The following is a 15,736-nucleotide window of genomic DNA, read 5'->3' as shown; positions in this document are numbered from 1 at the left end:
GGGCACCCGATTTCTGTTTAATATAAAAATTATCGAAGTTTGTTGGAAAGAAGCGCACTTATTTTTTGTGTAATCTAATTACGGCAAAATTTATTGTTATTTATGGTGCATATTAAATTCGACAGGCTTAGTTGATTGTTTTGGGCTTATTAATTTGACTCGATTATGTTATTTGAATATAACTCGAAATAAAAAAAATTGGTTGCTTCTTGCCATAAAAGTCTCCTAACATTGCAACCAAAATATGCAAAAACAAATGAACTACATTGCATAATAACTCAGGAAATACATACATCTGTCACTGAATAGTTATCTGAAAGTCACAAAAATGGCAAACATGATACTATTAGTTAAAATAGTTCAACAGTACTAAAAGATTTCTAAACAGGAAAAAGATTGCCCAAAGTTCACAAAATAACATTTAAACTCTTTAGAGTACTAAAAGCAGTTCATAACTGACGAGGATTAAACAACGGGAAAGAGGTCTCGACCATGGTCAATGTCTTCACCTTATTCATGGTTGATGGTGTCGTCCATCATAATAACAGTTTGAGGAGCCTCCTGCAGAAAAATTAGGTAGATGTCAGCTAGAAGAAAGTTCAACTAACATAAAAAAAAGTTATATAATCCTCATATTGATTTACATATCAAGAATAAATCTTTATAGTAAAGATTGAAAATGGACAAAAAATTAACAAAATAGTACTGAAATCTAAACAGTACATTCAAGAAAAAATTATAAATAAACAAAGTAGTACTTGCATTCTTAAAAGTACAAAAAACTGATTTGAAATTTTTCTACCTGCAACTAACTTTAGTTTTGTTAATCTCAATGCTCATAAAATCTTGAATCTAAAACAGGTACTAAAAGCAAGTACATTGCAAAAAAAAATCATGATGACACACACAAATGATCCCCAACTTAAATCTAAACTAATCTATCATTATAAGCACACGAACATATCATGGTAGCCTTATCTCACCCAAAACTAACAAGCATATTCACTATTTAAAAACAATTGCACACTAAATTAACAAATTTGGCTAGGAGTGTCACACTTGGACACGTGTCTATCTTAACTTATGTTATTTGCACTCAACAATTTATCAAACTACATATAAGTGTCCAAGTGTTCATGCTGAGTGTCTAAGTGTAAATTTATAGATGCATTATCTTGGATATATTTGAGATGTCATGTCTAATATGTTTCATGTTTAGTTTTCAGATCTTAACTAACAGGAAATATCAGTTCTTACTGGAATCAGGACTTACTGGACGTCAGGACTCAAGGATATGAAGACTTAGATTATCATAAGATAATATCAGAAGATGGATATCAGAACTTAAGTACTGGAGGGCTAACAGTTAAGGAAATAAGCTAATTTACAGGAAAGAAGATCGAGACTAATATAAGAAGAAGATATGCATGGAAAGAGTTAGAGGACTAGAAGAATTATATAAGATATTTGATTGATATATTTTAGAAGACACAATTATATTCCATATCAATTAGAAGTTATCCTGTAACTATGTGTCTATATAAACACAGACATAGGTTTACACTATATGTGTTACGATCATCGAGAAGATCATACATTGTAACCTAGCAGCTCTCGTGATATTTGTTCATCACTGAGAGAGAACAGTTCCATTGTAACAGAGTTTATTATATCCAATATATCTGTTTTCTGTTACTAGTATTCTAAATCGATTTGATTGTATTCTACAATGAATTCAACCCCCTTCTACAGTGTTGTGTGACCTAACAAGTGGTATCAGAGCCTATCGTTTAACACACATACAGTAAAGATCCAAAACAATCATGTCTGAAGAAGCAGAAAATCCAACCAAGCCCGACAAAACTGAAGAAACTCCAAAGACTCAAACCCATAGTCGATATGAGACTATAAGGGCTCCCATACTTAGAACTTCTGAGTATCCCATATGGAAAGTAAAGATGGCTATGTTTCTGGAAGCTACAGATGCAGAATATCTTGACAGAATTTATGAAGGACCATATAAGCCAACCAAGCTCTCTCTTGGAGTTGCAGATGAGCTAGCAAAGACCATACCAAAGGAGAAAAGTGAATACACAGCTCAAGATATCTCATCTATTGCCAAGGATGCAAAGGTAAGGCATTTGCTGCATAGTGCCAGTGATAATGTCATGTCAAACTGAGTTTATTATATCAAATACATCTATTTTCTGTTACTTGTGTTTTAAATCGATTTTATTGTATTCTATACTGTATTCACCCCCCTTCTACAGTGTTGTGTGACCTAACACATTATTTGATATTAAAATATTAAAAAAATTACCTTTAAGATAATCTTGTCATTTTCCTTCATGATAAGGCCAAGCGCAGTGGCAGCTGTACGCATATACAGGCTATCCCTTGAATGTTGACATAGTTATGGAAAAGTAGCAGAGGCTAGCTTGTAGATTTCCTCGTCCAGAAAAAAAATTATAACTTCACGTGCGGGTAAAAAAAGACCATTTGTTAACCTTCTGCCTGGTCCTTTGGCATCTTTAAGAAGATCTCCCTAGGAACATCTACTGATTCTGTCAAGTCCTTCTATTTCCTTCTCTTGATTAGCTTCATTGCATCCTCGGATCCCAGCAACTCCGCGAAGGTCACTACAAGGATAAAACCTAAATGTGATGGATTAAATGTGACATAAAAATGGAGCGCTTAAATGTGACCGATCCTGTTACATTTAATTATATGACATATTTAACTTTGACTAATTTATAAATATAACGAATTTTATGATAATAAAATCCACATTGACAACGAGAGCTTTTCCCCCTAATATCGGAAATAAAAAATGTGACCAACACGGTTAATAATTTTGTATGTGACCAAATCTATCATGTTTGTGTACACTTTAAATGTGATGGAATATATTATATTTATGTGTATCTTAAAATTGACGGAATGAATAGTTAATTTTCAGTTTTAACTTTTTTGTTTTAGACATAATATCTATGTGTTTATTATCTAAAATTAAATGAATAATTGATTAATTTATATATGTGCATTGTAGATATCATCAAATCGAAGTTGGATGATCCATAAGGATAATGGTTGAGGTAGTTTATCTGATGAGAATAAAAGAGGTGTTGATAATTTTGTGGAGTTTGCCCAAAGAATAAAAGATTCTGATGGAAATATATTATGTCCTTGCAATGAGTGTAAAAATTTATTTTTGAGGACTGAAGACGAGTTAAAAATACACCGATATCCATTTGGTTTCCCGACAACAAACAACCAGGAGGAATATTAGGCATTGATTGTTTATCGGGAATAAACAACCAGTCCTACCTTCTTCCATTCTATCACCAATCCCCTTTGTTGTCCGGGGTATTGACATAATGGGACCCTTTCCCCGGGCCAAAGGAGACCTCTGGTACTTGTTAGTTTCAATTGATTATATGACCAAATTGGTTGAAGCGAAAGCAATGAGTACAATAAATCAGCAGGTCTGCATAAAGTTTATGGACAACATTTTGATGAGGTTCAGGATTCCACGAGTCCTAGTATCAGATAACGGACCATAGCTCATCGGATTAGAATTCGAGTCCTACCTTCAGGAGTGCGGGATCAAGCACAAAAAATCATCAGTAGAATATCCCCAAGGAAATGGTTAAGTAGAAGTCACCAACAGAATCCTGCTTCAGGGTATTGATAAGAGACTCAAAAATAGGAAAAGCAAATGGCCAGAAGAACTGCCAAGCGTAGTATGGTCCTACAGGACAAGCCCTAGGACAAGTACCGGAGAGACTCCATTCAAACTAGATTATGGCATAGAAGCAATACTTCCTATTGAGGTGGGATCTCCTTCACATAGAGCAATAATCTTTGATGAAAAAGGAAACAAAGAAGAACTCATAACAAATATGGAGTTGATTAATGAGGTCCGGGACCAAGTTGTAGAAAAGATGGAAAAATACAAGCAGAAGACAAGGGAGCACTTTAGTAAGAAGTCCAGAGTCAAGAACTTTCAGGTTGGAGACTTGGTTCTTCGAGACACACAAGCATCGGATCCTACAAACACTGGAAAGATAATTCCCAAATGGGAAGGGCATACAAGGTCAAAGAAGTCCTGAGACCAGGAACCAAGAAACTCCTGAACATGGACGACGCAGAAGTCCCCAATACTTGGAATGGACTCAGACTAAGGAAGTTCTACCAATAGGAAAAAGAAAACAAAGCAACCAAAATCTTGTAGCCAATATGGCAAGCAAACATTTTGTTTTTCCTTATATTTTCAATGAATGAAACTTTGGATTAATGAAAAGCATTTTTCTTAATTATATTTATTAAATCTATCCAAAAGAAGCAACCACTAGTCCGGACAAAGGATTAGTCAAGACTAGAGCAACCACATTTACTTAGACTTAATTTTCTAAGTAAAGAAGCCATCACTAGTCTAGACAAAAGATTAGTCAGGACTAGAGCAACCATATTTACTTAGAATAAATTTTCTAAGTAAAGAAGCAATCACTAGTCCGGGAAAAAGATTAGTCAGGACTAGAGCAACCATATTTACTTAGACTTAATTTTCTAAGTAAATAAGCCATCACTAGTCCGGACAAAAGGTTAGTCAGGACTAGAGCAACCATATTTACTTAGAATTGATTCATTAAGTAAAGAAGCAGTCACTAGTCTAGGCAAAAGATTAGCCAGGACTAGAGCAGCCATATTTACTTAGAATTAATTTTCTAAGTAAAGAAGCCATCAATAGTCCGGACAAAAGATTATTCAGGACTAGAGCAACCATATTTACTTAGATTTAATTTTCTAAGTAAAGAAGCCATCACTAGTCCGGAAAAAATATTAGTCAGGACAAGAGCAACCATATTTACTTAGATTTAATTCTCTAAGTAAATAGACCATCACTAGTCCGGACAAAAGATTAATCTTAATTAGAGCAACCATATTTACTTAGAATTAATTTTCTAGGTAGAAACCACTAGTTCAAACCAAAGATTAATGTGGAATAGAGCAACCATATTTACTTAGAAATAATTTTCCTAAGTAAAGAAGCCAACACTAGTCCGGACCAATGATTAGTCAGGACTAGAACAACCATATTTACTTAGACTTAATCTCCTAAGTAAAGAATGCAGTACTAGTCCGGACAAATTATAAAACCGGACTAGTAGAAACACAACGACGTAGAAAAAATTTCTAAGGCAAACACATTATAAAGAAGCAGTGACAAAAGCAAAGAAAAGCAAAAAAATGACATAACAGAGTTAACCGGACCAACAAAACCCGGAGCTAAGTACAATATTACAAACACAAATTAATCAAAAGTCTTAAAATCGCAAGTACACAATGCAGAAGAAAAGTTAAGAGTCCGGAGCATTTAAAGGAAGGAAACTGGGGCATGAACCATCGAAAAGCTCCGGATCCCCGAGCCCAGCCTCGATATTCTACTTTGCCTTGATGAATTCTTCCACAAAGCTATCCCAGTTCACCTCCGGATTAGTCTTGATATGCTTCTCAGCAATTACCCAATAGCGACCAATCTCCGGGGCACCGGTGTTAGCAATAGCCCTATCATATTCCTCAGAATTCTTGTAGGCTGCAATAACTTCAGCCTCCGGCCTCACAGAAAAAAGCTACTTCCGGAGCTCAGCTAACTTAGACTTTAAATTCGCAGCTTCCTTTTCAGCATTCTCATCCCGAACAGAGAAGTATCCTTCACAAGGATCTGGTCCCTCAGCTCCCCAGTCTCATTATTCTTATCAATGATAGAAGTCCGGGCATCCTTCAATTCATTGTACGTAAGGGAAGCAGATCCTGCAATATAGCCACCAAGCTGCAGAAAAATAAATATATTTCTTACAAAATATTCTAGGGAAAAATAATATAAATAGAACAACAACAGAAACATAATAAACCTGACCCCAGAGCCGGGTACACTCTTTCATAGTGGCATTAAATCCGGAGTAATTCATTCTCTTCCACTTGTCCTCAGTCGGGATCCCAGCCATGAAAAGAGCAATTTTAACCTCCATCTCCCGGCTACTCCTTTCTGGATGCTCTTCGGCCACACTCTTTCCTTTGTCCAAGCCGGACCCAGCACCACCAGAAGCATTCTCAGCCGGGGCGGTTTAGAACCAGAATTCCAGAGCCTCTTCCTTCTCCGAGTAACATCCACTTCTAGAACCTCCCCAAGAGGCTCAAACTCTTCCAAGTTTTCAAATTCGTCGACAATTTCAAGTTCAGCATCCCACTCCGGAGCCCTTTCACACTCCAAAGACTCCTGCATCGATACAGTATTACTTTGAGATTTCTCCTCCGGGGGAGGATTAGACCCGGAGCCAGCAAAAGAAACATTCTTGGAAACTTTGAAGGCAGTTCCTAGCCCTTTCAATGCGTCGCTGTAAGCAGAAGATGACATGTCCGGATTGAAGTAAGGCAAACCTGCCAAACAAGAAACAAGCAAATTATAAGCACATATACATGACCACAAAACATTACAATCAAGAAAAAAAGCCTAGTCCGGACAAAAACAAAAACTTACATCCTAACCAATGCATAGTCTTATGAATCATGAAAGTGTATCGGGTCAGCTGAATACCCAAACGCTCAGAAAAAGCAAAAACCAACCGGATTGCATCCCCCTGGAGAGTCTCTCGAGGGAACCTAGTCCGGACTCCCTCCTGAGTAATATGCGGGAGATATTGTAAATCCAGACCCCTCAGCATTATCAACTCCCCATTTCAGTGCTTCAGGGACGACTGCTGAATTACTGGCCTATAAGATGAACTGTTGCCACACTACGCAGCCCAGAATCGAATCTCATACAAGGGAATTTGGCTAGACTAGACTAAACTAAAAATGTGATGCCACAACTTAAAGGTTGGCTGAACCTTGAACTGGTGGAAGCAGGAAATGAACCAAGTCATCCACTTTATCCCATATGGGGTTATCTGCATTGGAGATAACCAGTACTCATACTTACAAAGATGCTTCAAAAAGAGGTGCCAATGAGGATTCCACCCGGAGCGCAGATGCTCCAACCACACAGGGATGAAGTCTTCAGCTACTCTATGGTAGATCCTCTCTCCGGGCTCAGGCCACCTCCTCTCAATCCGGGGATCCAACTGGAAGGCAGCCCAGACTGATGGGTCTTGCACCGCATGATCCAAGGCAGCGTACTCATCTTTCAGCTCATAAGGCTCCTTGGCCACAATACTAATGGGAAAACTCCTATCAAACTCTTCGCGGTCAAATGGCCCCGGACTAGCATTAGGCTACCTCGCATACCCGGACCTAATACTCCTAAAGTACCATCTACTTTATATCTCCCCGCTCCTCGTAATAAAATAATTGAGGATATCAACCCACAACCCTTCCAGAGTGCAGGGCACCTTCTGCGGGGAGATCCTACTAACAGTTAGGTTGGTGATCGCTCCGGAGTCTGAAGTGCTAGCTTTCTTCCCCATCTCAATTCGCTCAGAATCAGAAGATGACTCTAAATCCGACAGGCCCGGGTAGGAAGTGATATGCCTTTGCCCGAACTTTAGTTCGGACCATAAACCTAAATCAAATTATAGAGGTAAGCCTAAATCCCTACAGTTTATTTATCTTGAATCCTACATGGTCCGGACTACCCTATGTTCAATTTTATTTAAAATTAACCAGTCCGGAAACCCGGACTATATGAGGCAATATAAACCCAAACCCACAAATAGAAAAACCCCCAGAATAAATATGGACTACAAAAACCCTACAAAAGCAACTTGGTCCGGACTCAAGCCACAAACAACCAAAAACAACATAAGACCTAACATAAAGCTACAGGCCCGGACTCCACAATCAAGTCTGGACATAAATAAAAACCTTAAACCCAGAAACATGATAATACAAAATCAAACACCAAACTATGCCCAAAACACATATGCATACACTTATACGCAACACCATTCAAATAAATAAAAACACGAACACAAGAACAAAACAAAAACAAACAAGAAAAACACAACAAAATAATAGGACATAGAAGCAAATACAAGTCACAAAATGAAAGAAAGAAAAATAAAACTTACAAGTCAGAGATTACAGAGTGATTGGGGACAACCGATCGACGAACACAGAACTTCAGAAATATCCTATGGAAACACACCGGAAAATCTTCAGTGAAAAAAGAAGAAGGCAAAAGAGAGAAAAACAAAGGTAAAAAAGAAAAAGAAGGGGGAGAGGTGCCTTTTATAGGCGCAGTGAAAAATGAACGGGCCGCCCACATGGCTGAATCTTGGCCGTCCATCAAAAACATTATATATATACACCAGTATAGACATACACAGCTATTAATGGATGTAATTATTACTGCACGTCTATTGAAAAAAGATAACTATAATAATTGAAATTATTGTGGGGAAAGGAACCAAACACGTTTCAACTTCCACTCTGGAGCCCTGCAGCTCAACACAATTCAGACTGGAGGCAAGAAAAGCTCAAAATTCTTCTAAGGACAACAAACCTTGGTCCTGATTGGCTGAACTCAATGCAATCCGGACTAGGGGAAAGAAAAGCTCAAATTCTCCTAAAAGACAACCACCGTTAGTCCTGATTGGCTGAACTCAACGCAATCCGGACTGGGGCAAGAAAAGCTAAAATTCTCCTAAATGAAAACCATTGTTAGTCCTGATTGGCTGAAATCAACAAAATCCAGACTGGGGCCAAGAAAAGCAAAAATTCTTCCAAAAGACAACCACCGTTAGTCTTGATTGGCTGAACTCAGCGCAATCCGGACTAGGGGGCAAGAAAAGCTAAAATTCTCCTAAAAGACAACCACCGTTAGTCCTGATTGGCTGAACTCAACGAAATCTGGACTGGGGGCAAGAAAAGCTAAAATTCTCCTAAAAGACAACCACCGTTAGTCCTGATTGGCTGAACTTAATGAAATCCGGACTAGGGGCAAGAAAAGCTAAAATTCTCCTAAAAGACAACCACCGTAAGTCCTGATTGGCTAAACTCAACGCAATCCGGACTGGGGGGTAAGAAAAATTAAAATTCTCCTTGAATATAACCACTGTTAGTCCTGATTGGCTGAATTCAACACAATCCGGACTGGGGGTAAAGAAAAGCTAAAATTCTCCTGAAAGACAACCACCATTAGTCCTGATTGACTGAACTCAACGCAATCCGGACTGGGGGCAAGAAAAGCTAAAACTCACCTAAAAGACGACCACTATTACTCCTGATTGGCTGAACTCAATGCAATCCGGACTGGGGGCACTAAAACCTAAAATTCTCTTAAAAGACAACCACCGTTAGTCATGATTGGTTGAACTCAAAGCAATCCGGACTGGGGGCAAGTAAAGCTAAAATTCTCCTAAAAGACAACCATCGTTAGTCCTGATTGGCTGAACTAAACGCAATCCGGACTGGGGGTAACAAAAGCTCAAATTATGCTAAAACCTTAGTCCTTATTGACTTAAATCAACTCAATCCGGACTGGGGGAGCAAGAAAAGCTCAAAATCTTCTAAAGTCAACCAATCTTAGTCCTGATTGACCGAACTACTGCAATCAAAAGCTCATGTTCTTCAAGCAAAGCCAACCTTACTCCCCAATTTAGAAAATCTGCATAAGGGAGTGAGGGGCACATGATAGTACATGTAGCTCCTGTAAGGTCTAGGCCCGGACTCCTAATTCTTAGACTGGTTGGATGTTGGGCTTGCTATCCATTTCTAGGCATCATCCCATTTTGAAGGTGCTGGTTTGGAAAAAGGTGCAAGACCCGCTCTTTGTAGTCCTCGCTCAGCCTTCTGAAACTAAGTAAAAATCAAAAAAGAGATTTATAAATCGAAGATTATACCTGTACAAAGCTATCTAGATTTCATTTAAGCAACAATTTAACTAAGTAAGCTCTCGGCAAACTTCCCCCAAATTAGATAGAACCCTAGCTTTTTAATATGTCAAGAAACTCCACCAAACTTTGATTCTCCAGATGATGCTAACATGAAAAAAACTCACATCCGCCACATTACAATCCACACATTACAATTAAGCAAATTAAGTGAAAAAATACCGTAAATGCAGCCATGCCGCCCCATTGAAAGCCATGAAAACTGCAGAACCTTTAAAATTGAAACCCATGTGAAAAGGAAAACCCTAGATCGAAAAACCCCAAATTGAAAATCCCCAAACCGTAAAAGTTCTAAATCAAAGAAGTCCCAAATTAAAGAAGCCCTAAATAGAAGAGAATGAAAGTCTCGTATCAAAGAGATAAAGGGGGGAGAGAGAGAGACCTGAACGAGATAGGTTCCGCCAGCGAGAGTAGCGGTGCCCCAAATAGCGGCGGATTGGACATCAGTGGGTCGGATTAGCTTAATGAGCCTGGATTTGGATGGAGATACACTATATATTTTTTTTTTGGTTTGCTAAGCTTCTAGTTTTGATGGAAACCCAAACCCTACAAATGAATTATTGTGATTTATGATTGGGAATAATACCAGGCTATTTCAACTAATGGCTTTGTAACATGGGTCCGATTAACTTAGATGGGTCGGACCATTTTAGCATTTTGTATTTTTGGGTCTAATATTAAATTTTCATTTTTCACCCAAAAACAAAATCCTTTTGTTCTTTTATCACTTTATCATATTTTTTGTCTATTCTTCTATTTTTTTTTGGCTAACCTTTAATTCCTTTATGCAAAAAAAAAGAAAAAATGGGATTTATTTTCTTTTAGTCATAGGCGGGGTATTTTCTTTGGAAAAAATCAGAAAAAGTGGTTCATTTGTCGGTTGAATCGTTATAAAAATTATTCAAAAAAAGATATTAGGTAAAATTAGATATTACTTTTTTAATATATAAATATTTTACAAATTATTAGGAAATATTTTTTTCTATAAAAATATCAAATTGACTCTAGAAGTACACTATTAACTTTGGGAAATAATAGTAATAACACACATATATATATATATATATATATCTTTCAATATTCAATTATTTTTATATAAACAACTATTTATTAAAATATTTATTAACACTCAAGTATCAGTTTTACTAGTACAACTAACTAGTGTTTAATCCTGAATTTAAGTTTTGATTATTTTAAAAATATTTTTCAACGATCCAACCGTATGGATGTCAATAGATATATATATATTAGTGATATAGCCAAAATTTTATATCAAAATTATTTTATTTGGTTTGACATTTTAATAGTCAATTATCAGTTTGACTAGTACAGGTACCTAGTATTGAATCCTGAATTGGTGTTTCGATTATTTAAAAAAATCGACAATCCAACCGTATGGATGTCAATAGATATATATATATATATATATTAATGATATAACCAAAATTTAATATCAAAATAATTTTATTTGCTTTGTCATTTTCACAAACATGAGTTTGACTAGTATAGCTAACTAGTGTTTAACCGTGAATTTATGTTTCGATTATTTTAATAATATTTTTAAACAATCCAACTGTATGGATGTCAATAGATATATATATATATATTAGTGTAATAACCAAAATTTTATATCAAAATAATTTTATTTAGTTTGTCATTTTAATAGCCAAGCATTAGTTTGACTAGTATAACTAACTAGTGTTTAATCCTGAATTTATGTTTCGATTATTTTAAAAATATTTTTCAACGATCCAACCGTATGAATGTCAATAGATATATATATTAGTGATATAGAAAAAATTTCATATCAAAATTATTTTGTTTGGTTTGACATTTTAATAGTCAAGTATCAGTTTGACTAGTACAACTACCTCATATTGAATCCTGAATTGGTGTTTCTTTTATTTAAAAAAAATCAACAATCCAACCGTATGGATGTCAATAGATATATATATATATATTAGTGATATAACCAAAATTACATTTCAAAATAATTTTATTTGGTTTGACATTTTAACAGTCAAACTTCAGTTTGACTAGTACAACTAACTACTGTTGAATCCTGAATTAGTGTTTCGATTATTTTAAAAATATTTTTCAACGATCCAACCATATGGATGTCAATAGATATATATATTAGTGATATAACCAAAATTTCATATAAAAATAATTTTATTTGGTTTGACATTTTAACAGTCAAGCATAAGTTCGACTAGTACAGCTAACTAGTGTTGAATTCTGAATTACTGTTTCGATTATTTTAAAAATATTTTTCAACGATCCAGCCGTATGGATGTCAATAGATATATATATTAGTGATATAACCAAAATTTCATATCAAAATAATTTTATTTGATTTGACATTTTAATAATCAAACTTCAGTTTGACTGTTACAGCTAACTAGTGTTGAATCTTGAATTAGTGCTTCGATTATTTTAAAAATATTTTTCAACGATCCAACCGTATGGATGTCAATAGATATATATATTAGTGATATAACCAAAATTTTATATGAAAATATTTTTATTTCGTTTGACATTTTAACAGTCAAGTATCGGTTTGACTAGTACAACTAACTAGTGTTGAATCCTGAAGCAGTGATTCGGTTATTTTAAAAAAAGTTTTCAACGATCCAATCGTATGGATGTCAATAGATATATATATTAGTGATATAACCAAAATTTTGTATCAAAATAATTTTATTTCGTTTGATATTTTAACATTCAAGCTTCAGTTTGACTAGTACAGCTAACTAGTGTTGAATCTTGAATTAGTGTTTCGATTATTTTAAAAATATTTTTCAACTATCCAACTGTATGGATGTCAATAGGTATATATATTAGTGATGTAACCGAAATTTCATATCAAAATAATTTTATTTGGTTTTACATTTTAACAGTCAAGCATCAGTTCGACTAGTACATCTAACTAGTAAATATTATATATTGACATTAATATGGTATATATATGGTTTGATTATTCATCGATACAACCGTAAGGATGAATATATATATATATATATATATATATTGGTGATATAATCAATGTTTCATAGTAAATTATTTTATCAAAATATTTAATTTTTTATGAAATTCTTGAAATGTTACCTAAACAGATAAATGTTGACATTAATATGGTTGGATCATGAAATAATATTTTTTAAAATTGAAATTATCAAAAATCATGTTCTAATTTGAGAAAAGTCAAATTTACCGCCAAAATTTTGGGGAAAAGGTTAAATTTCACTCTTTGATAACTTACGACGAATTTTAATTTCCGTCGTAAATTGGTTGTTCCAATATTGTCCGTCACAAATATTTCGTCGTAAATTTAGATGAATTTTTTTTTTATTTAATTTCACGTTAAAATTTTAATAAAAATATTAAACTTACGACGAAATGTTCAAATCGTCGCAACTTCAAATGATTTTATTTTCCCGCCAAATTTTTTGGGAAAAAGTTAAATTTTCCTCCTTGATAACTTATGACGAATTTTAATTTCCGTCGTAAATTTAACGATCCGATTTTTTCCGTCAAAAATATTTCGTTGTAAATTTAGATAAAATATTTTTTTATTCAATTTCAATTTAAAATTTTAATAAAAATAATTAACTTACGACGAAATATTTAAATCATCGCAAATTCAAATAATTTCCATTTTTGTATAATCGTGTCGTGCATAATTTTATTAATAAAATACTAAACTTACGACAGTTTTGGGTTTCGTCATAAGTATTTAAGACGTTTTAATTTTTTCCATCGTAAGTTGGGCGCGCATTTTTTTCTAGTCGTAAGTTGAGCATCGTAATTGGCCTATTTTGTTGTAGTGGTATTAAACATAAATAAATAACGAAACTATACATACATATATGTATGTATGTATGTATATATTTCAAGGTGACCTTAAATTTTCACCGCGAGCAACAGCACAGCCGACAAACCCACCACGTCCTCCATAAACACAGGATGATTTATATATGCGGTCAATTACCTGGAGGGACACGACCGATGAATGAAAGGCGACGAGATTGAGGTTGTGTTTTTTCATCGACCCATGATTGGACAAGTCTTAGCATAAGGGAAGAGAGGATGATTGGACAGGTCTTAGCATAAGGGAAGAGAGGGGTCTGAGACTTGCAGTGGGGAACGAAGGAGGGAGAGAGAAGGATGGGGAGACAGAGAGAAGAGAAGAGGGAGAGAGAGACGAGAAGGGGTTGTGCGGCTGCTAGAGGGGATAAACAGGGGTAGTTGTGTGAAAATGGGGGGTTAGGGTTTAATTTTTTATTTTGTTTTGTTTTGTTTTGATTTATAAATATTTTTTATAATAATGTAAATCCATTCGTTGGATTGTAGTTTTAATGATTAAATGTAGTCCGTTAGATGCAACAAACATGGATCGGTGACATGGCTACTCTAAATTCAACCGCAATCGGTCGAATTTAGGAGTGTCCATTTTTATTTTTTTGTATAATTTTTTATATTTTGAGGACATAAATATTATGATTAATTAATATTTTTCGTACAAATATATTAATATTCTAAATTCTAACATTTATTTTGAAAACTCATTATTTTAATAAAAGTTTGAAATCATGAATTTGACTATAAAAATATTAAATCAAATACATTTATTTTTTTCTAAATTTTTTATCATACCATTAAAATATATAGATCTTGACATACTTCCGGTTGGATCATTCATTACCATTTTGTAAAAAATTAAAATATCGGTATGAGACTAAACACTAGTAAGAAGTAACGGTCAAACTACTTGTTGACTGTTAAAATAAGAAATCAAATACATTTATTTTTTTCTAAAAATTTATTAGATCACTAAAATAGATAAATTTTGAAATCCTTACGGTTGGATCATTCATAAATACTTTTTTAAAAAAATTAAAAAATGAGTTTGAGACTAAGCACTAGCAAGAAGTAGTGGTCAAACTACTAATTGACTTTTAACATAACAAACCAAATACGTTAATTTTTTTCTAAAATTTATATCATATCACTAAAATATATATTAATCTTAATATTTGTTTCGAGAACACCTCGGTTCGCAAATAACTTGTACAATGTTAGTAAGTTACTTAATTAAATTATTTTAAAAAAATAAAATTTTGAAAATAATTAATATTATCGAATGCAGTCATAATAGATAAATATAATTGATTTCTACTAAAATTACAATTTTTAAAAAAGCGGAAAATTTTCCCCACTTTTGCAACCAATGTTTTAAAAGTGCGAGAAATTTCCATTTCAAAATATCAAATTCGACCGAAAATGGTTGAATTTAGTCCTTTGAAAAATTTGGCTAGCGGGAAAATTTCCCTCATTTTTTTTGAAAAAGCTAAATTCGACGGGATGCGGTTGAATTTTGCATTAACGGTCATTTCTATCACCACAACCGTTACAAGTACAATTATTTTTTTATTTTTTAAAAAATTAAAAGCCACCGCTCTGTCACTTTTATTTTCTATTTTTTTCTTCAATTTGGCGGCAAATTTCCCGCCTATACTTGAAACAATAAAATTGACCGCGACAAGGTGGTGGTTGCTTTTCTTAGTAAAAGCCACCGGATAAAAGTCACCGCCCACAAAATCCACCATATGCGGTCGCTTTTATACGTGAGTAAGATAAGATTGACCTTAAAAGCCACCGTTTTCGGTAGAATTTAGAGTTGGTCGCTTTTATTTGATTGCTTTTACTCTTTTTTCTTGTAGTGAATGCAAAAAATATTCTATTGATTTATGTATATGTACTTGGGCATCATCTTTGTTTACTTGTTCATTGTATAAATTTTTTGGTGTAAACACATATTTATAGCATTAAACATATGCACA

At 34.3% G+C, this 15,736-nt stretch overlaps 1 protein-coding gene across 1 annotated transcript; it reads left to right on the top strand.

Annotated features, from left to right (window-relative positions):
* The first annotated feature begins 3,377 nt into the window (after positions 1 to 3,377).
* Positions 3,378 to 4,112, top strand: LOC141673312 (uncharacterized). Its single transcript, XM_074480047.1, has 2 exons — positions 3,378 to 3,485; positions 3,684 to 4,112. The coding sequence occupies exons 1-2, from the start codon at positions 3,378 to 3,380 to the stop codon at positions 4,110 to 4,112; spliced, it is 537 nt and encodes a 178-aa protein (XP_074336148.1).
* Positions 4,113 to 15,736: the final 11,624 nt, after the last annotated feature.

Source organism: Apium graveolens, chromosome 7, assembly GCF_009905375.1.
Source record: "Apium graveolens cultivar Ventura chromosome 7, ASM990537v1, whole genome shotgun sequence".
Taxonomy (NCBI): domain Eukaryota; kingdom Viridiplantae; phylum Streptophyta; class Magnoliopsida; order Apiales; family Apiaceae; genus Apium; species Apium graveolens.
Note: the sequence above shows the minus strand (reverse complement) of the source record. Positions and strands in the feature narration are given on the sequence as shown.

Coding starts and splice junctions, on each gene's coding strand:
- LOC141673312 (XM_074480047.1), top strand. CDS start 3,378: ATGGGACCCTTTCCCCGGGCCAAAGGAGACCTCTGGTACTTGTTAGTT. Junction 3,486..3,683: donor TGAGTACAATAAATCAGCAG/GTCTGCATAAAG, acceptor ATCCTGCTTCAG/GGTATTGATAAGAGACTCAA.